The 21,665-nt window shown below is 46.4% G+C and overlaps 1 protein-coding gene across 1 annotated transcript in view; it reads left to right on the top strand.

The window, feature by feature from the left end:
• Positions 1–21,665, top strand: part of ARMH4 (armadillo like helical domain containing 4) — a 59,373-nt gene that overhangs the window by 11,825 nt on the left and 25,883 nt on the right. Inside the window, exon 5 of the mRNA XM_071745262.1 lies at positions 12,943–13,194. Within this exon, the coding sequence (XP_071601363.1) occupies positions 12,943–13,194 (252 nt within the window). The remainder of the gene's footprint in view (positions 1–12,942; positions 13,195–21,665) is intronic.

Raw genomic sequence — 21,665 nt, 5'->3', positions numbered from 1 at the left:
CTTTAACTCCTCTCCCCTGGCTCATCCATCCAGTTTTGTACTCCAGATTGACATCACCTGGCAGGGATTAATCTTGCTGCCTGTTTTTACTCCTCTTCCTCTATCTTGCCCTTCCTTTGCCTTCCTATTTTACTGCAAAGCTTGGCAACCCTTCAGGGGTGCCATGCCAGATGGTATTTCTTCTGATTAGAGGTGGGGTGCCACAGACAGCAGCTCATCAGCATCTTCTCTCTGCATGAAGCAGTAACTCTCACATTCCTCTTAGGTTTGGAGGGCAGCAGAAGCTGGGGACCCTCCTTGTTGATGTGTGGGGTGCTGCAGCTTCTTCCCTCCCTCTTGTCAGGCTTGCTGCTTGCTTGGAAACCTGCCAGGAGCTCTCTGAGCCTCCAGCTGCAGCCCTCACCCCATTGCCAGGATGAATTCTGTGGGTATCTGGCAGCACAGGAGTTTGGTGATGGGAGAGGGGTAGCAGGGAACCAAAGGCACCTGTGGGTTGAGGGGGGGAAAAGCCTGATCTTTCAGGTTGGGGGGGGGGAAAAGGGTCTCTGCTTGGCAAGAGCAGTATGATTCAGGAGGCTGAACAGTTTCTGAGCCCTCTGGGGTCTCCTTTAGAAGTCTGGTTTTCTGCACAAGAAGATAAGAGGGATTTCTGTTTCAGGTGAGCATTGGTATCTCCCTATGGAACGAGCTGCTGCACAGGCATTTAAAAAAAGTCTGTGTGCTCTCACAGGGCTGCTGCTGCTTTTTTGGGTTCCTGCTAAGCTCCTCTAAGGGGCTGTAGCTAGGTCCAGCTTTCCTAAATGAAGATGACTTGAGTAGAAGGCTGTGGGGTTCTTGGCTCTGGGGGGTGGCTCTGCAGGTGCCTGTCATCCAAGGGACACAGTGCTCTCTGGTGTGCTCTCTGGTTTTGACAGCTGGCACAGCTTGTGGTCTAAATCTCTTCCCATCAACCCAGACCCTGGTGCAGTCAGCCAGCTTTTTCCCTGCTGTTAGAGATCACCAGGCCCCCTGATGTAAAATGGGACAAATACCCCCTGGGATAGGCTTTCTGCTTGGGGATGCTACTGCCCCAGTTAACCACAAAGGAAGCTTTTGAGCTGCTTTCTAATATTTTTTTTTTTTCTCTGTAATGACAGGGAGTATCACATCCTCATGGCAAAGTGGCATTTGGAAGCTTGGTTCCTGTTGCCCCAAAGTTCCAGTTTCTAGTTCTTACATCTAGAGGCTGCCAGAAATAAAGAAGGTTGGGGGTGCTTTCCTTTAAAGTTATCTTAAGCTCCAAACTGGGGTGTTCCAGCTCTTGTAGGATGCAAGGTCAGACATCCCTGCTGCTGCAGTTTGGGTCCCTTGTGAGGGATCTTGGCCCCTTGTGGGGTGGCTGTGCCTTGCTTATTGCTGGAGCATCTTCAAGGAGCTGGGTGGGCTTGGCTGGGTTGTGCTGCCCTCAGTGGGGTCTTGCTGAGTTGCTGCACTGAGGGGCTGCCTCATCTTTAAATATAAACCCCTGCTGTTCAGCTAGCTCTGTTTCTTAGGGGCCATCTGTGCCAAACTGCCTGCTGTTAATTGCACCAATATATTCACTTACCTGCCTTGGATGCAAAGCTGTTTGGAAAAATCAAACTGCAAAAGCAAACATGAGGTGCTCTGAATATCTCTCTGGATGAGCTTCTCCTCCTCTGTAGTGGACTCTGGAGAGCTGAGCTGGGTAACAAATATCCTCCTGCCTTGACTCTGTGGTGATACTGGTTTTACTTGCCCTTCCTAGCCAGATAAATCCTCTAAAGGGATTATAGGATATGGAGACAGGACCCAGCAAAGGATAAAGCTCACTTTTTTTTGGAGACTTAATTTATATTTTGTTCCTGTGCCCAGAACTTGAGCATCTCTTTAGCAAGCTGAACTGCAGCTTTCTCTGTAGGGCTCCTGGGGCCCAAAGGGATGTAATGCAGTTCAGCTTGCCTACTCAGGACCACTCTGTAAGCCTCCCACCATGCTTTAAAAAGTAATTTTTTCAAAAGGAACAGAGTTCTTTTTGCACTAGATTGCTTTACTGCAACATCCACCATGGTAGGCATGGGCAGAGGTGGCTGCATTGCTGCAGCATGGCAGCATTTTGCTGGTAAAACTTTGCAAAGTGGCAAATACCTTGCCAAGGAACCTCTTCTGCAGGATCCATGCAGTGTTTAGTTGAAACCTGGACAGAGCACAAGAGCAGCTGGCTCCCCCCAGAGCTCAAGTGGTCCTCAAGAAGCTCCTGTCACTGTTCCACATGGGATGTGATCCAGGGATGCACTGAGGAGGCCAAGCAGAAGGTAATTAGTGCACTCTTTTTGGAGACCTTGAAGGTTGCATCATTATTTGCTCATCCCAAAGCAGCAGTTGGGACAGAACAAACCTGCTGCCAAGAGTGATGCCTTTCCCATTAGAACCTGTGTCAGTTTGAGACCTTCACTGTGAGGGTGCTGAGCCCCTGTGCCAGGTTTCCCAGAGAAGCTGTGGCTGCCCCATCCCTGGAAGTTTTTAAGGCCAGGTTGGATGGGGCTTGGAACAACCTGGGATGGTGGGAGGTGTCCCTGACCATGGCAGGGGGTGGCAATGGAGGAGCTTTAAGGTCCCTTTCAACCCAAACCATTCTGTGATTCTATGAACTTAATTTCAGCTGCTCTAGAGGGAAGAGATCTCAACCATGTAGGTCTCAAGTGTGGAGTGTTCCTGATTAATCAGGCTGGATCTCAGGATGCAGCCTGGTAGGATCCTGGTCAGTAGGTTGGAGGGCTTGGAAAGGCAGGGACAGGTTTCTGCTGCCTGGGACAGTGCTGTTTCAGTGCCCTGTTAGCTGGTGTGTCCCCACCTAATGCAGCATTTCCCCTGGGGAAGCCCCTCCATGATGCTGGAATGCAGCTGCTACTGTCCTTGGGAGCAACAAATCCAGTGGCCTGAATCCAGCATCCTGTAGCCATGGCCACCTCCCCTCTAACCTTGGCTTGAGCTTCCCTGTGTTCTGACTGCTGTGTTCAAGGCTGTTCCAAAACAGCCATTAGGAAGCTCTGGGCTTTCTGACCTTAACACATTAGTGCTATTTCATATCTACTTGTGTTTCACTTTAAACAGGTCCTGTCACTCTGTGCTGCCCTGCATACTTAGGCTTCACCTTTGAAGGACACCACAGCTTAACTCACTTCAGCAAGAAGAGCTCTTCTGTTCCTCTTTTCCAGTCTTTATTTCCCCTGCATCTTCTATGCAGTCATCCAAGCTTCATGTCATCCTTCAGGAGGGAAGGCAGTGGTTGCCTTTCTTCCAAAAATACTTGAGAACTGGTGGCCATTTACATAATTTTATAGAAGAGTCTTCAAATTCTGTTTGTTTTTCTTTTGAGCTGTCACAGAACAAGAAGCCTCTTTTTTTGGATGTGAAGGGTATCAATCAAGGCTCTGGGATTGCAATTTAGACCCTGACTGTATGGATTAAGAGCTGCCTCATTAAATCTCTGCAACCCCATAAAAAATTTAAATGAGGTTGCAGGGGTGTAAATAAGACAGGCACTTAGCCCAGCATGGTTAACTAGCCTGAGACTCTTAATTCCACACCAGCTTTTTGGATAAGAGCTAAATTGGCAAGAAACAGAAGATTTAAAACAAAGCACATACAAAGTGAATTAATTATTAAATGTTCTTGGGACACACTTTTGTCTTGCTTCCAGTTTGCTGCCCCTGAAGTGGGCTGCTGTCCCTCTGGTGCAGGTTCACCTCCATGTTCTTCACAGTTGATAGTAGTTCATCTCCTCCTTTGTAGCAGAAAACTGGAAAAAAACCTCTCACAAAACCAAAAACAAAATGAGAATTTTGCATCACAAGTTTTTTCTTTTTTTTCTTTTTTTTTTTTTTTCTCTGAAAGCATTTGGATGGAGATGCATCTCTGCTGCTAAATCTGGTGGTGACTTGTTTCATTTCATCAAATCCACCCAAGAGCTGAGGAAGGTGGGGTGTGGATGGTGATCAAACCCTTATTGGCTTGAGGGTGAAGAGCTAAGAAGGTGTTAGGCTAATTAAGATCTTGTTAAGCAGAGGAATAAGGAAAATTTCTGCTGGGTCCAGCCCATGTGCTGAGCTCAGCCTTGTCCCTGTGTCCCCATGGGCTGGTCACCCCACTCTGCCATGGGATGTGCTGGCAGCTCTGGTGAAACTAAACCCATGGAGTCTCCCAAGGGGCTGAATGTGCCAAAGGACAGGGCTGGATCTCAAATCCCTCATCTGCTGTGTTTTGTGGTCTCCAACAGCAACTCCAGCACAATTTTCTAGGAATGGCTTAAAGCATCACTGCAGTGTCTGTCCCAGAGGGAAGAGGCATGTGTCTGTCCAGCTGCTCTCTGGGTGGAGGGGAGCTGCACAACACTGGTTTTTAGGAGAGAACTGAAACCTTTCCATGTTAACCTTCTTCTTTCTGACCTTCTGACATGGGTCTACTTCCAGTAGGTGAGGTGACACTTCTTAGTCTGATGCATTCTGGTTGCTGTTATGGCCAAGCTAGGCTTGAATTTTCAACTGTATCTGACTTAACTCTGATTTTTTGGACAAGTGTTCACTTAAATGTTGTAGCTATCCCCATGCTTGTCTTCAAGCTTAAACAAAACCAACAGAACCCTTCCAGTGTTGCTGTTGAGAAGCAGCTGGACTGGCTGGGTGGAAGTTTTTAATGAGTTTTTGTTTTAATCTGGGGATTAAGCAGTTTACCCTTGCAGCTCTAGGGAGGTGAGCTGAGATAAGCAGGTATGTGGTGGTTTCTTCTCAAGGTGCTTTAATGGGTATTTTCCCACAGGGATGCTGATGTTTGGGGGTCCATGTGGGGGGTGGTCTTCTCTGTGGAGCTTTGGGCACTGGGACCAGAGCAAACCACCCTGCACACCTGGCTTGGCTCTTGGATTTCTGCATCCTGCTCTGTGCTGGTGGGATGCTGTCCCTCTTGATTTGACACAGAATGCAGGGATTAGAGTAGTGCCTTCTTGCCTCATCTTCTGTGAAGGACTACAAACTTCTTTGTTATTTAAATAAATTTTAAAAAAGCTGTTTTTATGGGTGTGGAGGGGATGGAGTATTCTGAACCTCTCCCCAAACATACCCTGGGGGGAAGCACTACTCTTGACAAAGGAGAGTGGAGGCTTCAAGAGGATGATCAAGAAGTTGGTAGAGCTCAGGCTTCTTTCTTAGAAGGGAGCTGAGGGGGCTTGGAGTCATCTTCCCTTTGGCACCTGATAGGACCTGAGCTGAAACCTCAGTAACTGGAGACTTGCCCATAATAACTCTTCCACCTAGGTGTGTAATAACAGATTTACTTGATGTCATCTGTGGTGGATCCATGCTGGCTTTGTCTAGATAATAAAACCTTAATCAAATGCTAATTAAATGTTTTTTTAAACTCTGGGGCTGTTGGTTGTTCAACCAGGCAATGTGGTTGAAGTTGAAACTTCTGGAGACACAGAATCAAGCACCTTTTTGCAAAAGAAAATTGAAGGGAATAGAAACATGGAATAGAAAAGTAAATGGAGCTGTTGTTTCTACTGGGGCTTGTGCTTTGGTGAGTGGAAAAAAGCACCAATTCCCTCTACCCCCAAATGGAACCCTTTTGTATCTCCATCAGTCACCTTCTGCCCTACTTCCCAGGCCATGGTCATTAAATCTGGACTGATTTGAATGCCCTCACATGAGAAATCACCTCTTGTCTTGATTTCTGCAGTGCTTAGTTCTACAGCTGCCTTTCTTAGGTTAGAAGAGCTGTTCTGCAGCAAACCAGGGAGCAAACTTCATACGATCCCTCCTGTGTATTCTTCAACCTTCTGTTTCTTTCCCTATAAAATAGCTTTGTGTTGCTAAACTACTCTCTAGCCTGGCTCACTGTGAAAGCAATTTTGTGATGAATACTGCTGGAAATGCAGCTTTTTGGAGTGATTGTTCCTGATCTTAATACAGAAGCAGAGCCGTGGTCCCTGCTGGATTTGCCTTTTTTCCCCCAAAAGCTCTTCAGTGCCTTGGCTCCCCTGTGGCAAGCAATGAGCCAGGACTGCAAAGCAAGTGTGAATTCCCTCAGATTTGGGGAAGGGGGTGGTGAAGTAGGTTAGGATCAGAATCCAAATCTCTCCTTGTAGTGTGTTTGCAATGGTGAAAGGCTCTGGTGAGAAGTATCCTCTGCAGTGCTTGGGTTTTGGCAAACAGGGGCTCCTAAAGAAGCATCAAATCAACTGCTGCCAGGGCTATGTTCCCTCTCTGAGATTTGGCAAGGATTTTCTTGTGGTGCAGAAAAGCTTTGAAAGTGTAATTTATCTTCATTTGAAGTTTTTGGGGGGTTAGGGTAGGGTTCCCTTGCTTTGTGTGTGGGGGGATCTTCTTCCCAACAGTCTCCTTCTTTGATGCTGAGCATCCCATGAGAGGCCATGCTTGGTTTGGTTCTGGAGCAAAGATTTGATTCCAAATTTGGTTCTGGAGCAAAGCATTGAAGGATCTATTGCCACCCAGTCTGCAGACACCCCAGATAGCTTTGCAGTTTAGCTGAACTCATTAGTGGGGGGGTTTTACCTTGATGAGCTTTTGTGCAGCTTCTGTGCCCACTGCTTCTTTGGGTTTCTTGACCACCCCACTGTTGAGCACTGTGCCCAAAAAGCTGTCTGCATGTGGTGAGAAGCCATCCATGTCCCACCAGCTGTCTTCTTCTAGGCTGTCACAAGAGATTGTTCTTGGCAGCCTTTTGGAGAGACTGGAGGGTGACATTATTATTCCTGATCATGTGGAAGCAGCAGATTAATAACACAAGGGTGTTGTCCTAGAATTGTCCTCCTGCCTTCATCCTGTGACTGTAAATGTGATACAAAGGATGAGCCTCACTGGAAGAAAGCTTTTGGCAGAGGCTTCTTACTGCCTCTTCATCCTTTTCTGGCCAGGGGAGATGGTGTCAGACCCCCATCCCTAATCCTGTTCTTCTTTACACCCCTCTGCTTCCTGTACTTTGCTCACACGTGGGTCAGCAGGGCTCAGTGCTGCCACAGGGGTGTGGGTGAAGTGGATGGGAGTAGGAGGTGAGCTATGGGGTGCAGGGGGGATGAGGTGTTTAAGTCTGTCCCTGTTGTTCTCTACGTCTCTGAGTGGGTTCAGTACCTAGCAGGAGGAGAAGAAACTTCTTTGAAGTCATACAAAGAGTGGGCTTCCCACTGGAAACCAATTAGTAGCAGCTGGTGATTAATCCCAAATGACTTGGCACTCATCTGGTGCTCCTAGGCATTCAGACCCTATGGTACTGTATAAAATAATAGAATCATAGAATTCCAGGTTGAAAGGATCTTAAGGATCATCTGGTCCAGCCTTTCTAGGTAGCAACAAGGTTTAGATGAGATGGTTCAGCACCCTGCCAAGCTGAGCCTTGAAAGTGTCCAGGGCTGGGGAAGCCACCACTTTCCTGGGGAGGTTATTCCAATGTAGGACTGTTCTCATAGTGAGAAATTTTTTTCTGACATCTTCAGCTGTCACAAAGCGTAAAAATGCCCTGTCTGGACATCCTTGTCCTCTGCATTTGGTGTGAGGGAGGCTGGGAAAGCTTTTTCAGTTTGAATTCAGTTGGTGACTTTGAATCTGTCACGTTCTGATGAGAGACTCTTGTAGCTGAGGGCACAGCAAGCTGTTTCTCTTGTGTGCTAAACCTGACAAATGATGGTTTCTTGAATCTTCTGAGGAGCAAAAATGTGTTTGCGAATGTTTTTGGGAAAATATCTGAAGACAAAAGCATCCTGCATCAGTGAAGATTTCTTCAGCTGAAAAGAGAGTCCCTGATCTGACTCCTTTGCCTTCAGCAGGGTTATGACCATACTGACTTCAGCTCCAGCTCATTGCCTGCTCTAGGAGCAAAAAAACCTTTCTGCATTGCCCCCCCAGCCCCTTTCTAGCACCTTTTTTACAACTGTGTTTGCAGCAAGCACTGCACCCAGTGCCTCACTGGTGCTGCTCACCCATGGCATGGGCTCACAGCCACTTCCCCATCCTAGCAGGAATCTGGATTTCCTCCTGCTCAGGTGTGGGGGTTTCTGCAGGTGTTTGAAGCCCCCAGAGAAGCACCAAGCCTGGCAAAAACCATCTATGAAGAAGGAGCAGTTGGTGCTTTGAGTTGCCAGGAGGAAGAGCTGGCACTGTGATCCTTTTCCCTGCAGGATGGGGACCACCCAGCGGGGTCAATGTCCCTCTCTGCTGTTGATTTCCCAGGGCCCTGCTGTCCTTAGGGGCTGAGGATTCTATTTGTAGGGTGCTGGCTCTTGTCCAGCTGCTCCAAACACTTCTGGTTTGAAGTTTTCCCTGCTGGGGCAGGAAAATGCCTCATGAAGGAGGTATGAGATGGTCATCATGTGTATGTATGTTCTTGTTGTGAAAAACCATTTTTATTTTTTTTTTAAGCAAATACAGGGAGTTGAGCTGCCCTGAAAGGGCAGATTCCATCCTACAGGTGTCATCAGTGTTGCTCAGGGCTCAGTCCCTACAGTGAAGTCCAACCCTGGCCCTTCCTGAGGCTCAAGCTGTTTCTATTAATAAAGCTGAGAACCTCCCAAACCTGCACTGAAATTGTTATTTTGTCTCAGACTTGTTTTTTTGAAGTTCTATAGCTTCTCCAAACCTGAGAATCTGAAGTCCTGTTACAAGGTTGTCAAGTCCTTCAAAACTCAAATCTTTTGACGTGTGAGCTGGGAATCTCATTTTCCTGGGATTCCTGCTGCTTGTGTGTGTCTTGGGTTGTACTGTTATCACAGCAGGGAGCTCTTAAGTGTCTTGGTTATTTTTCTTTCCCATTGCAGTGAAGGAAAAGCAGAGCCTGCCTTGCAGGATCCAGTGCTTATTCAGCCTGCCAAAGAGTGGCACATTCTGGATTTCTTTACTCTTGCAGATGAACCTTTAACTCTTCCCTAGAATACTCTTAAACACAACTGCAGTAGAAAATACAAATGCCAGCTTGGTCTCTAAGTATTTCAGAGATGACCTCTCCTGGTGTTACAGAGAGATGTAGGTCCTTGTGCCACTTAAAATCCTATGGCAGAATGGTTTGGGTTGGGATGGTCCTTAAAGATCATCTTGTTCTGAAGTCCCTGTTTGGGCAGGGACACCTCCCACCAGTTTGCTCCAAGCCCCATCCAACCTGGGCTGAGACACTGCCAGGGATGGGGCAGCCACAGCTTCTCTGGGAAACCTGGCACAGGAGCTCAGCACCCTCCCAGCAAAGAATTTTCTCCTAATCTTTCATCTGAATCTCTCTCTTTCAGCTTGAAATCATTCCCCCTTGTCCTCTCACTCTATGCCCTTCTCAAAAGTCTCAAACTTTCCTGTAGGCCCCATTCAGGCACTGGAAGATGCTCTGAGGTCTCTCCAGAGCCCTTTCTTGAGGCTGAACACCCCCAGTTCTCAGCCTGGCTCCAGAGCAGAGCTGCTCCTGCCCCCTGATCATCTTCCTGGACTCACTCTGACTGCTCCACATCCTTCTGGTGCTGAACATCAGAAGCAAGAGTTAGATTTTGGTGTATGCAGACAGGATAACAGCATCAGCTTAGAGCCTGAAGATCCATGCTTTGGGACAAGGTCTATGGAGCAAGGATGGCTCAGAGCAGAAGCTGCAGTAGATGCTGGGTACCTGCCTGCTGCTGCCAAGAGCTGTCAGATGTTCAAAAGTTCTGCAGCTGGGCTCTAGGTGGATGTTTAATGTGGAGAGATTTGTGTCTGTGCTCAAGAAAACTTTATACTTGCATTTTTTTTTTTTAGTTGTTATATCTTGACCATAAGGCATTAGCATTTAATAATGTTTGGGGTTTTTTTTATAAGGTGAATCTTAGCCAAAATTGAAAAATATATGTAAGCATATATTTTTTACTTTACAATATACATATATACATATATATTTTTACTTTACAATGGGCTGAAAATGTATATTAAAATACAAATGCCTTCTGAATCTGCCAGGCTTTGCACTTCCAGTCCTTGCTGCTTTCATCTTTCCCATTTCTTTTCCTTCAAAGCTGCTGCTGAGGCCTCTGAAAGACCAAAAAGTGGCAATTTAGGAGGGAAAAAAAGAATTTTGTAAAAGGCTCTTGTATGAACCCTAAACCTCCAGCTGTGAGGTTCAGCTTTGGGATGCTCACTTCCCTTTTCCATCTTCTGAAGCTACCAATGTGCAGCCTGCCCAGAGCTGCCCTGCTCCTGCTGCTCCTCTGCTTCTGAAATCCAACATTTGGGAAGTTTGTGGCTTTTTTTTCCAGAAGTGCAGCTTCCTCCTTGTGACCACCGAGTGGAGCTCTGCACTGCTCCTTGCTTCCAGCACTGCAAGCTGATGGCTTTTTTGGGATTGGGAGGGTGGTGGTGTTAAAAAGCTTCTTTCCAGAAATGGGAATGAGCTGGAGGAGGAAGCCAGTTTAAGAGTCTTTTCTTGTCCCCTCACAGTGGCTTTGCTACAAGGGCTGCATTATTCACAGCTTTCTGCTGTGGTTGGGTGATGATTGATGCAGCTGGGAGATGATCAGATGTGATAAGCAGTCCTGGCACTTTCAATTTGGGTGTTCAGCTTGGCTGCCTGCTGGATTTAGGAGGCACAGAGGTGGCTTATCTGCTGTTCCAGTGCTAGATCCTGGCAGGTGTCTCTGATCTGGCTTGCTGAAAACTCAAGAAGCTTCTAAATAAACCTTGTCCCCAACTTAGTTTTCAGATTTCTGTTAAATAAACCTTGTCCCAAACTTGGTTTTCAGATTTCTGGTTTTTTTCTTGGATTCTTTTTTTTTTTTATTTTTCACCCAGCCCATCTAGGGAAAACCTTAGTTTCATGTTCCTCCTCTCCAGGGTGAGAGCTGTTAAATTAAAGTTTGCAATTAAAGTTTGGAACTGTTTATAGCCGTGTTGCATTCAGCAGAGGCAAAGGACCTATGGTAACTTTGCAGCTTTCCTCCAAGCTCACTCCTGGTGCCATTCTCAGCTTTACAGAAGCTCTTTGTTTTGTTTTGTATGGAAACACACGTTTCAAAAAAAGAAAATTCTTCTCTTGATTTGAAATGACAGGCATGTTATAGGACAGAAACTGCCTATAAAATGTAATGGGAATTTAAGGGGGGTAACTGCATCCCTGTAAGCTCCATGGGGTGCTCCACGTGATGAGATTTCTTGCAGGAGTGCTCATGTTTTTCCAGGTACTGCTTTTCCAGGCTACAGCAGGATGATGCAGCTAAATTCCAACAGCAGCTCATCTGTCTGAAGGGCAGGGCTGGAATTGAAAGATGACAGGAGGGGGTTGTCTGGTCTGGGGAGAAAACCATGAAGTGTTTGAGAGCAAATCCTTCAGTCAGAAGGAAAGGAGATGCCATGGAACAGCACAGTGAGTGCTGGGGATTTGTAATGTCCATGGGTTTCTCTAGGTCTGAGACAAAAAAACAAAGCAAGGAGTGCTTTAGCTCTCCTCAGTTAATCCATGTTGGATGGTCACCAATTAAATAGCTCCCCCAAAGCTCCCCACTTTATTTCTTGGTCTTATTTCTTGTATTCTTGAGTGCCACAGCATCCCAGAGCAGAGAGGAGAAGAGTGAAGCATCCCCTGCTTTCTCTCTAGCAGGCAGGAGATGTGCAGCCCCTCAGTGTCCTGCCTCAGTTTCTCCACACTATGGTGGTATCTGTAACTTTTAGGAGGTGGAGCTCCAACAGAATTCAAGGGATATTTAGGTGACAAGTGTTGATTTGGTTGGATCATTAGTTCTCTACATGCTCTTTGACAGCTCCTCAGAGGTTGGGTTCTCCCAGTCTGAGTACATCAGGAGGGAGTTTTGCTACAGGGCTGAGCAGAGCTTGATGTAAATTAGATGAAGTGCATAAATATTATGTTTTAATGTTCAGCTTTGAAAAATCTAACCGTTGGAAATTCAGAATGGGTCATTATTCCAGATCCTATCTCTTCATGGTGTGCAGCTCCATTAGCAGCTATTAAATGGCTCAGATACAACTTCTGCCTCAGGAAACCCTTGAGTCTTTGTTAACCAAAAGCTGGGAAGAGAAGCTCTGTGTGAGCCCTGTGTGACTTCAGCATCTGCCTCTGGTTATGGTCAGACCTAGGACATGGGCAGAAAAGGGCTTTTGGTCTGGTCCAGGAGTCTTGCTCATGTGTTGCCATATTAGATTCCAGCAATGAAAAGTGGCTTAAATATTTATCTCTCCTTATGTTAGAAGCTTGGGAATAAGAGGGGTGTCTGCTCTAGTGGAGAATCCCCAGGGATTTCCTCAGCATCACATTCATCTGCACTCAGGTGAAGAAGCAGGGGCTGTGCTGCCTTCTTCTGAGGTTGTCCCTTTGCCTGGTGTAAATCTGTTGTGACAGGAGCACTGGTGTAAACCTGCTGAGGATCACAACTCATCTCCTGCACCCCAGAGCTGATCTGCCAGCACCCATCAAAGTGAGATGCTTTCTCTGGAGCTGTATCAGCCTCACTGGGCTGGAAGGCAGTGTCCTTTCCATAGCTTGATCAAAGTTAAAAATAGAGGCAAATCTAGAGTAGAAATCAGGGAAGCAGCTCTCTCTTGAGCTGAAATTAGTTGAGCAGGGAGCAGTCATTATCCAGGCTCAGGTGTTTGTACACATGCATCTGATTGTTTGTACCCTGCTATCAGGAAGCAGAGCAACAATATTTCCCTCTGAAAATTCAGAGGGCAAAAAAAAAAAATTCATGCCTTTAACAGTCTGAGACATCTCATTGTTATACTTTGCAACTTTTAAGGGTCCTGGGCTCTTCCAAATACAATGCCTTTGGTGTCTTTCCTGGTAGAAAAGAGGCAGGAGTTCATTCTGGCTCTGGAGGGGGGGGTGTAGTTCCCTGTCCTGGTGCTCACCTATAGGGATGCAGGAACCTCCTGTCTGGTGAGGTCTTTGCTGATGCTCCTTTTGTTTCTCTTTGGCCAGAGGGTGAGGAAGAGGAAGAGGATGAAGAGGAGGAAGAAGAAGAAGAGGAGGAAGAGGAAGATGAGGAGGACAAAGACATCGATTCGATGGATGAAAGCATGGAGGGTGACACGGAGCTGCCAGGTTTCACACTGCCAGGAGAGACCTCCCAGGAGCCCATAGCTGGTCTGGAAAACCCTGTGGCCCAGCTGGCTGGGGTGTCCTACCAGGTTCCTGACACCATTGAGTGGGAACAGCAGAACCAGGGTTTGGGTAAGAGAAAAAGCCCTTTTTTCCTTACAGAGGGCATGTATCCTGCTCTTCAGTTTGCATGAACAGCCCCCAGTGTCAGGAATTGGCTCTCAAGGTTCATTTCTGAGGAAACCTCATCCACCAGTGACAACTGGTTAAACTGGAATAGGTCCCAGGAAGTGTGATCCAAGTTCTTATATTGTGGAGAGCTGCTCTGAATACTCCAGGCCTTCTCCTCCATTCCCAGAGATTCGTGTCGTTGTTTTTCTCTAGGGGTGGGCAAATAAATAACTCCTTCAGATTCTTGGAAAAATTTCAGTTCCCTTTGCCTGAGTTGGGTTTGTGCAGGACAAAATGAGTTGGGCAGCCCATGTGCTACTTCAGCAGCATTTTTGAGGGATGTGTGGGATGTGTGGCCCAGCCATGGGACCCTGTGTTAAGCAAGACAAACCTGCAACACTTCCATAAAACTTTGTACACTTTATTCCCACTGTGTTTATAGACCCTGTGTTTATTAGTTTATCAGTGTGATGTTTGTCCAGACTGATGAGGGAGAGGGTGTTTAGAAGGAAACTTGCCCAGCTTGGCTCAGGGTGTTGGGACCATTCCCCATCATACTCAGTTTCCAAGCCAAACCCCATCAAAAGCAGCTGGAGCCTTTTAGGTGAGTTGGTGGGAACAGAACCACAGAGAAGGTCTCTGTCTGTCTGTTAGGGAATTAACTGTTTTGAGAAGCTCATCAAATAAAAAAAAGCCCCAAACTCTTTTAAATATTGTATTAGAAGAATTATCACTTCCTCTGGATGTTTAATTTTGATTATTTAACCTGGTGGCTCTCCCCCAGTAATGCTGTCTTAGCGTTGTTAACTTCCTTTGAATTGAATCAAGGAGCATATTTCAAAACCTTTGTGGGAGGTTTGCTCTTTGAGGGCAGATTGAGTTTGCATCAGGTCAGATATCTCCCTGTCCCCCTAACTCCTGGTTGGAAAACATTGCATTTGATGGTTGCCATGTCACATCTGCTTCACATGTCCTCTTATCCCATCAGGCTGGGTCCTGCACTTTGGCCACAACAACCCCATGGGGAGCTCCAGGCTGGGCACAGAGTGGCAGAAAGGGACCTGGGAGTCTGGATTGCCAGGAAGCTGAACAGGAGCCAGCAGTGTGCCCAGGTGGCCAAGAAGGCCAATGGCATCCTGGGCTGGCTCAGGAACAGCGTGGCCAGCAGGTCCAGGGAAGGGATTCTGCCCCTGTGCTCAGCCCTGGGGAGGCCACAGCTTGAGTCCTGTGTCCAGTTCTGGGCCCCTCAGCTCAGGAAGGAGATTGAGGTGCTGGAGCAGGTCCAAAGGAGGCAACTGGGCTGGTGAAGGGACTCGAGCACAGATCCTGTGAGGAGAGGCTGAGGGAGCTGGGGGTGTTGAGGCTGGAGAAGAGGAGGCTCAGGGGAGACCTCATCACTCTCTCCAACTCCCTGAAAGGAGGTTGGAGCCAGGGGGGGGTTGGGCTCTTTTCCCAGGCAACTCTCAGCAAGACAAGAGGGCACAAGAGGTCTCAAGTTGTGCCAGGGGAGGTTTAGGTTGGACATTAGAAAGAATTTCTTTCTGGAGAGGGTGATCAGACATTGGAATGGGCTGCCCAGGGCGGGGGTGGATTCTCCATCCCTGGAGCTATTTCAAAAGAGCCTGGATGTGGCACTCAGTGCCATGGGCTGGGAACTGCAGTGGGAGTGGATCAAGGGTGGGACTTGATGATCTCTGAGGTCCCTTCCAACCCAGCCAATTCTGTGATTCTATGATTCTATGATTCTTTGAGTGGAATAATTGTAAATGCTAAATGGTTTTGTGGTTGGCTTTGGCAAGCTGGATTAAGGAGGTGTCAGTGCTTGGAGGAAAAGTGCCTGAGAAATGTAGGGTTACAATGGAGTCACATCAGCAGCTTTCTCTTCTCATCCTACTCATGTTCTTGGTGCAAGATCTTTGGGGTGCCTTGAGATAAAATGTGAGAGAAGAAGCAGCTTTTCTGCCCTCAGGGATGCAATGAGGTGGCTTGGTCAGCTCTGTGTGGCTGCTGGCACTAGTGAGAAGGTGGCACTGAGCTGTTGGCCATCTAGAGCTGTTTGCCTGGTTCAGGACTGGAAGTCCCAGGGTGGGTGGCTTGGCAGAGCTTTGCCTCTCAGTCAGTCAACCCTGGCTAAGGCTGCCAGTGCTTTGTCAAGTGTTGAAGAGAGGCAACATTTTGCAGACTCCAAGGCGTGTCCCTGCACAGCAGGCATCACATTATGCACAGGAGGACGATGGCACTGATGGTATCACTTCAGGGGGCTTGGTACATTTAACCATCAGCAGGGGGGCTGATGCCATGTTATCTGGAGGGCTCTGACAGGAGCCCTGTTCCCAAGGTGGGGTGCAAGGCAGTGGTTGGTTTGTCTGGAAGGGTGCCTAAAGCTACCTCTTGGAAATCCATTTCCTTTGAGTGTGTTTCTTCTAAAACTGAAATTAACTTGACTTGGATGGCAAGGAGGCTGGGTAACAGCTGGACATCCGCAGACACCATTTCTGGAGGAAGGAATCACAGAATCAGCTGGGTTGGAAGGGACCTCTGAGATCATCAAGTCCAACCCTCGATCCACTCCCACTGCAGTTCCCAGCCCATGGCACTGCGTGCCACATCCAGGCTCTTCTTAAAAACCTCCAGGGATGGAGAATCCATCCCCTCCCTGGGCAGCCCATTCCAATGTCTGATCACCCTCTCTGCAAAGAATTTTTCCCTAATATCTACCTGCAGTTCTGAAGGCAGCTGGGTCAGGGACATGGGGGTCCCACCTGCCTCAAGTGGGCAACTTTGTGCATCCCAGGCAAGAACTCTGATCTTTTCCATCCCAAACCATGGCATGCAAGGAGGTGAGGAGGAACTGCCCATCTTGTGTGAGCCAGTTATGGTTTGGAGAGGGAAATGCTCCACATGGGCTATGGCCCAGGAAGGGAAGATGTGATGGAAGGTGAGGGCACCCAGTGGAGCAGAAGATGAGAGCACAGCACCTAAGCACCTGACTTTTCTGGTTGGCATTTTCCATCTTTTAAAACGCTTTGCACACAGTTCCTTTCTCCTGGGGATGTGTGTGTCCTCTGGCCTTCAGAATTTTGACATTTAGGCTAAAATCTTTAGTACAGAGAAGCCCAGAAGTATTGGAGTAGCTATTCTCAGGTCAGTTATTACTGTGTTTGCTTGGTCTGATGCCTGACACACTGCAGATCCCTGGGGAAGGAGAACCTTGATCCACAAACAGCTTGGCAGAGCAAAATACACTTTCAATTTCTGTAGTGGTCAATGAGAAAGTGCCAGAGAAACAGAATCATTAAAAATATCAATTCTGGGGAGTCAGATGGTCCTACATTAACTCCAGCTGAGCAGAAGCAATTTATATGCACCAGTAATGAGGCTGTCAGTTCTATAGCCCATCAGTTGGCTTTCTAACCAGCAATATCTAGACAAAAAGTAAACCAGAAGATTATTTCATCTGTGCCTTTAGGAAATTTATGGAATTTGATCCTCCAAAAGTGGTTCTGAAAGCCTGCAGCTCTGGAAAAGGAAGGTCTGGATATGCTTTGGTTCTCTTTTGGTGTCCTGGTCAAAGGCTTTGTCTTCAGAGGTTGCTTGGGGAGGGCACAGCAAGAATTTGGGACCTTTCTGCATGGGGTGTGAGATGTCCCTGCTTCTGTGGGTCCTGAGATTGGTGGTTTCATCCAGGGGTTTGTGGTGGATCAAGGACTCAGATCCTTTGCCAGGAGGAATACAATCTTCACATTGCTGGTTTCTTCTTCCTCACTTCAGGGTCCACTTCAAATCATTTTTATATATTTGCTAGCACCTTGCTATTTCTTCATTGGCTTGCAGTTCCATATTGCACCTGAACCTACAATGTATGGTGGCTTTTAGGTATGTTAGATACTATTGTTTGTTCTTTTTTTTTTTTCCCTAAACCCATTTTTGTCCAAATCTCCATTTCTTTAACTGACCACAGGTGTGTTGTTTACAACCACCTCTTCCTGGCAGTGGCTGTACCATATTACAGGGCTATGTGGTTGTGCTGTAGCTTGGAAGAAGTCACCTGAGTTGCCTGGTTCTCCAGCATCCATTCCTGCTTTCCATCTACCCATGGAGGTGTTGTACAAAGGGGAGTTTGGACCTTCTGTGAGTGGCAACTGAAGATAAAAATAAATTAGAAAAAAAAAGTAGTTTAGAAAGAAGTTATGGACTGTGACAATGTAATCAAAGGGACCTGGATGAGTGAGCCAAAGTCTCCCATGAGGAGAGGCTGAGGGAATTGGGAATGTTTAGTTTGGAGAAGAGGTTGTAGGGAGGTGGTTGCTGACCTCTTCTCTCAAGTGAACAGCGACGGGGCCAGAGGAAGTGGCCTGAAGTGGCACCAGGTGAAGTTTAGACTGGATCTGAGGAAGAATTTCTTTATTGCAAGAGGAGTCAAGCACTGGAGTGGTTGCCCAGGGAGGTGGTGGAATCACCATCCCTGGAAGTATTTAAAACTGTGTAGATGAGGTACTTCAGGACGTGCTCTAGTGGGTGATACAGATACTGATATATAAATATTTTACTCAGGGGGGATGTTGACAGTTGGATGTGATGATCTTAGAAGTCTTTTCCAACTGTGATGATTCTGTGATTCTCTAATTCTCTACATGCAGCTTCCAAAATACAAACCATATAAGCATTTCATATCTTTTTGTGTGTAGGACCTTAGTTCTTACAAGAATGGAAGGTCATATAACTCTTTCACTTAAGAACTGACAAGGCACTTGCATAATAAACACGTTTGGAATGTGATTTTTTTTTTTTTTAAATGGATAAAAAAATGGCTCTGAGTAGTTATTTAGAGGGAAAGTAGCTCCAGCTGCATTGCAGATCTGTGGTCACAAATTGCAACAGCATAAACCACATAATGTGTGCCACCAGTTAATGATGGTAAGGCAGAGTAGTGGAGGGTGATGAATATTTGAAATGTCATTTTAACTGGAAGCTCAGATTAATGCTTTTAGGGGCAAAAATAACTGGTGTTAGGAAGAGAGAAGCTGACTCAGAAGTTAGGAGTATGTTCTTTAATTGCTGCCCCAAAAGGATCTATTTTAAGTACTCTTCCAGCAGTAATGGCATTATTGGAACATCACAGTACCTTTTAATCTAATGCATTTATCTTCTTAATTACCTTGGAAAGGGTATCCATGTTTTACAGGCAGTAAGGAAAAGCATAGAGAGGCCAAGTGACCCCATTGGTTTTGTGAGGGAACCTTTAGCAGAGCAGGGATTTGACCAAAGTGAATGAAATTAACACCTGGGCATTTCCTTTCTCTTCCTGGAGGAAGGATGTGCACACCCACGTCTGTCCCTGCAAAGGGAGGGAAGGGTCAGACAAGAAGGACTGATGAGACAGAGTCCCCAACCTAAGGGAAGGAACTGAGTCCATAAAATTCCAGGTGAGAGAGGCTGGCAGGAGCCAGGATCAGGAGCACTCTTTTCTTCTTGATGTGTTCAGAGTGCAGCCACCCTGCCCTCTGCAGCTTTGCCCCCAACTTGTCTATTTTTTTTGTTGCACAAAGCGTTGACCACATGAGGTCTGTGTCCCAGATGGCTGCAGTCTGAAATGAGCAGTCTCAGAAGTATAGAAGATTTTTTTTTCCCCCGCTTTTCTGGGTGCTCCAAATAATTTATAGAGTTCCATATGTTCCTTGCTAGCTCCCCATCCCTCTCCCAAGCAGTAATAAAGCTCCTCTCATCAATCTGTGCCTAAATCAAGATGCAGCTCGTCTTGAAAGATGTGTGTGCACTCTTTGGAGTGACTCCTTTTTTAAATGTTTTAAGAGATTGTTCATGGTTGCATTTTAATCCTGGAGCAGACTCATAATTAATCAGGTTGGCCTTGTCAAAGGTAATTTTGCATCCCCAACCTTGAGATCAGTGAGGATGCTCCCTGCCAGCTGGGTGTGACATTCCTTGTTATAACAACAGAGCAGCTCCTAGGAGGGAACAATTCACATGGGAGATGGCTTTTTTTTTTTTTTTTTTTTTTTTTTTTTTTTTTTTTTTTGTGTCCCATTCTATCCCCAGAAAGATAAAGATGTTTTGGGGGACTGTCTCTCATCCTTCTTTAGTATTGCTTCTCTCTTCAACCTGGCTTGCTCCTCCTTGTGCTGAGATAACAAGCCTTGCAGACCCATCCTCTGCAGCCTGGTGCTGGGAAGCAGCTGGGATTGTGGACAAGGGGACATTCCAGGAGATACAAAACTTTGACAAGTTTGAGCTCCATGATCAATCATTGGATCCTGATCTATGATCCCTTCCCTTTTTCCTTTCAGCCTTCACAAATTCCATGTATTTTAAGTGGGAGAAGTTGACACCCTGTGTGTGTTCTGCTGTGAACCAGGATCAGGAGTTTGCAGCCATGGGGTGTGAACCAGCTCCTTCCTCTTGGGAGCTCCTCAGCTCTTTTCTTCCAAGCAGAAACCAGGATAAGGGAACAGAGATGAGTAAATCACAAGGTTGGAAGGTCTTTTGGTGATTCCCAACTTTGAAATCAAGCAGCTCTCAGCAGCAGATGAAATAAAGCTGTTGCTGGTATTTCATCCTGGGGCAGGGAGCCTTGGGGTGATGTCTGGGAGAAGCTTTGCCTGGGGGAACTGAAGTCACCTCCAACTTGCCTGGCAGACCATAGCTGAAAAAGTTCACCCTTCTGGGCTTGCTGGGAGGCACAGAAAGGCAGTGGCACCAAGCTCATGGGTTTTCCCAGCCCAGAAGGACTTTTTCTAACAGGCTTTCTGCCTGCATCTCTAGTTCCTCTTGTTGGCCTGAGAAAGCAAAGCTGGAAAACTCAAGCAGAGAGAATCACCCAACACCAGGCTGGAAGGATATCTGGTCCAACCTTTCTTGGCAAAAGAAAACTTTAAACATTGCTGAATGTTTCTGACCTTCCCCAGGTGTCTGGCTCTCTCCATACATTTGCTACACCCCTATAGATTTAGGATGTATCTACCTCAGAGCATGGCTTGGCAGTCCTATAGATTTAGGATGTGTCTACCTCAGAGCATGGCTTGGCATGTGCTGTTCCAGCTAATTTATCTTGGTTTTTTAATTTTTTTTGCCTGGATTCAAGGACAGGGTCCATTAGCTCGTGCAGAGCTCTGTGCTGCCAAAGCTGGACTGCAGCTGCTAAGCCAGCACCATCTGGGTTTCTGTACAACCCTCTTCCCAGAGCATCAGCTTCCTTGGCAGTGTCTGTCTGTCTGTCCCCCTGTCTGTCAGCCCTACTGTACTACCAATTACTTCATTTTCACTGTCTTTTTAAGCTGTAGTAACCCTCTTTTTTTTTTTTTTTTCCCCTCACATCTGCAGTTTCAGTGTGTGTGTGCCTGCATCACAGCTCAATGTGCTTTGTATCATCTTCTATTCTTCAATTTATATGTGTCAGAAACCTTGGCTCTGTTTAGACAGCAGAGATGGTTTTTAGATGGTCTCTCTCCCTTTGGATTTTAGTAATCACTTAGCTTGATTGAAGAACACAGGCAGGGCAGTGGCTTTCCCTGGGTGAGAGTTAATAATTTTTCCTTTATGTGCTACTCTGGGTGGCCTTTGCCTTGCAGAAAGAGACTTGTCCTGATATTGGTGAAATCACATTTATTTTCTGATAGTGATCCATGCTGCCCTGTGGAAGATCTCTCTGCTGCTTTCATGGCATTTCAGCCCACCAAAAAAAAAAAAAAAAATAGAAAATGGAGAGAGCCTTGAATTGCCTCTGTCCTTCTGGGGATTTGTGTTAAAGGGTGAACTTTTGGGTTAAAATGTTGGCTCCAGTGCAGAGCTGGTAAGTGAAAAACAGAGGAACAGAGCTCATGACAAGCAGCACGAAGTGAGAGGGTAATTTATTGAGGAGAAAGTTTTAAAATATTCTTTTCTAATGAGAATGTAGATCTGCTTTTCTGCTGGGGCAATGCAAACCACAAATGGCTGATGCTAAACCTGCCTCTCCTCTGGTGTCTGCTCAAGTTAGGACCACTTGAGGATCAAAGAAGTCCCTTTCTGGAAGGATGCTCTCTTGATTTATATAAATACACACAAGCCCTGCTCTGCCTGAAAGTGAGTTAGAGACATATATTGGAAATAAGTAAATTGCTCAGATTTTGGCTGACAATAAAATAACAACCTCAAACCTGTAGGAACTGTCATTTTGCAAAAATGCTGGGTTATCAGCATTAATCACTGAGTGGGGTAGGTACACTGAGAATCACTCCAGGCTTTTCTTTTGCTTGCTTTGTTGGTTTTTTTTTCTTTCTTGTTTTTCGGCTTAGGCTTTTTTTCAATCTTGTTTTTGAATAACTCTAATGACAGCCTTATCCAAGCCTGGGATATAATAAAGGGTTTCAGCAAGGCTGTTCCCTGATAGCATATCATTTATTTTAATATGCCAGCAACACCATCTGTGCTTGAGG

This window comes from Heliangelus exortis, chromosome 5 (assembly GCF_036169615.1).
Source record: "Heliangelus exortis chromosome 5, bHelExo1.hap1, whole genome shotgun sequence".
NCBI lineage: Eukaryota > Metazoa > Chordata > Aves > Apodiformes > Trochilidae > Heliangelus > Heliangelus exortis.
Note: the sequence above shows the minus strand (reverse complement) of the source record. Positions and strands in the feature narration are given on the sequence as shown.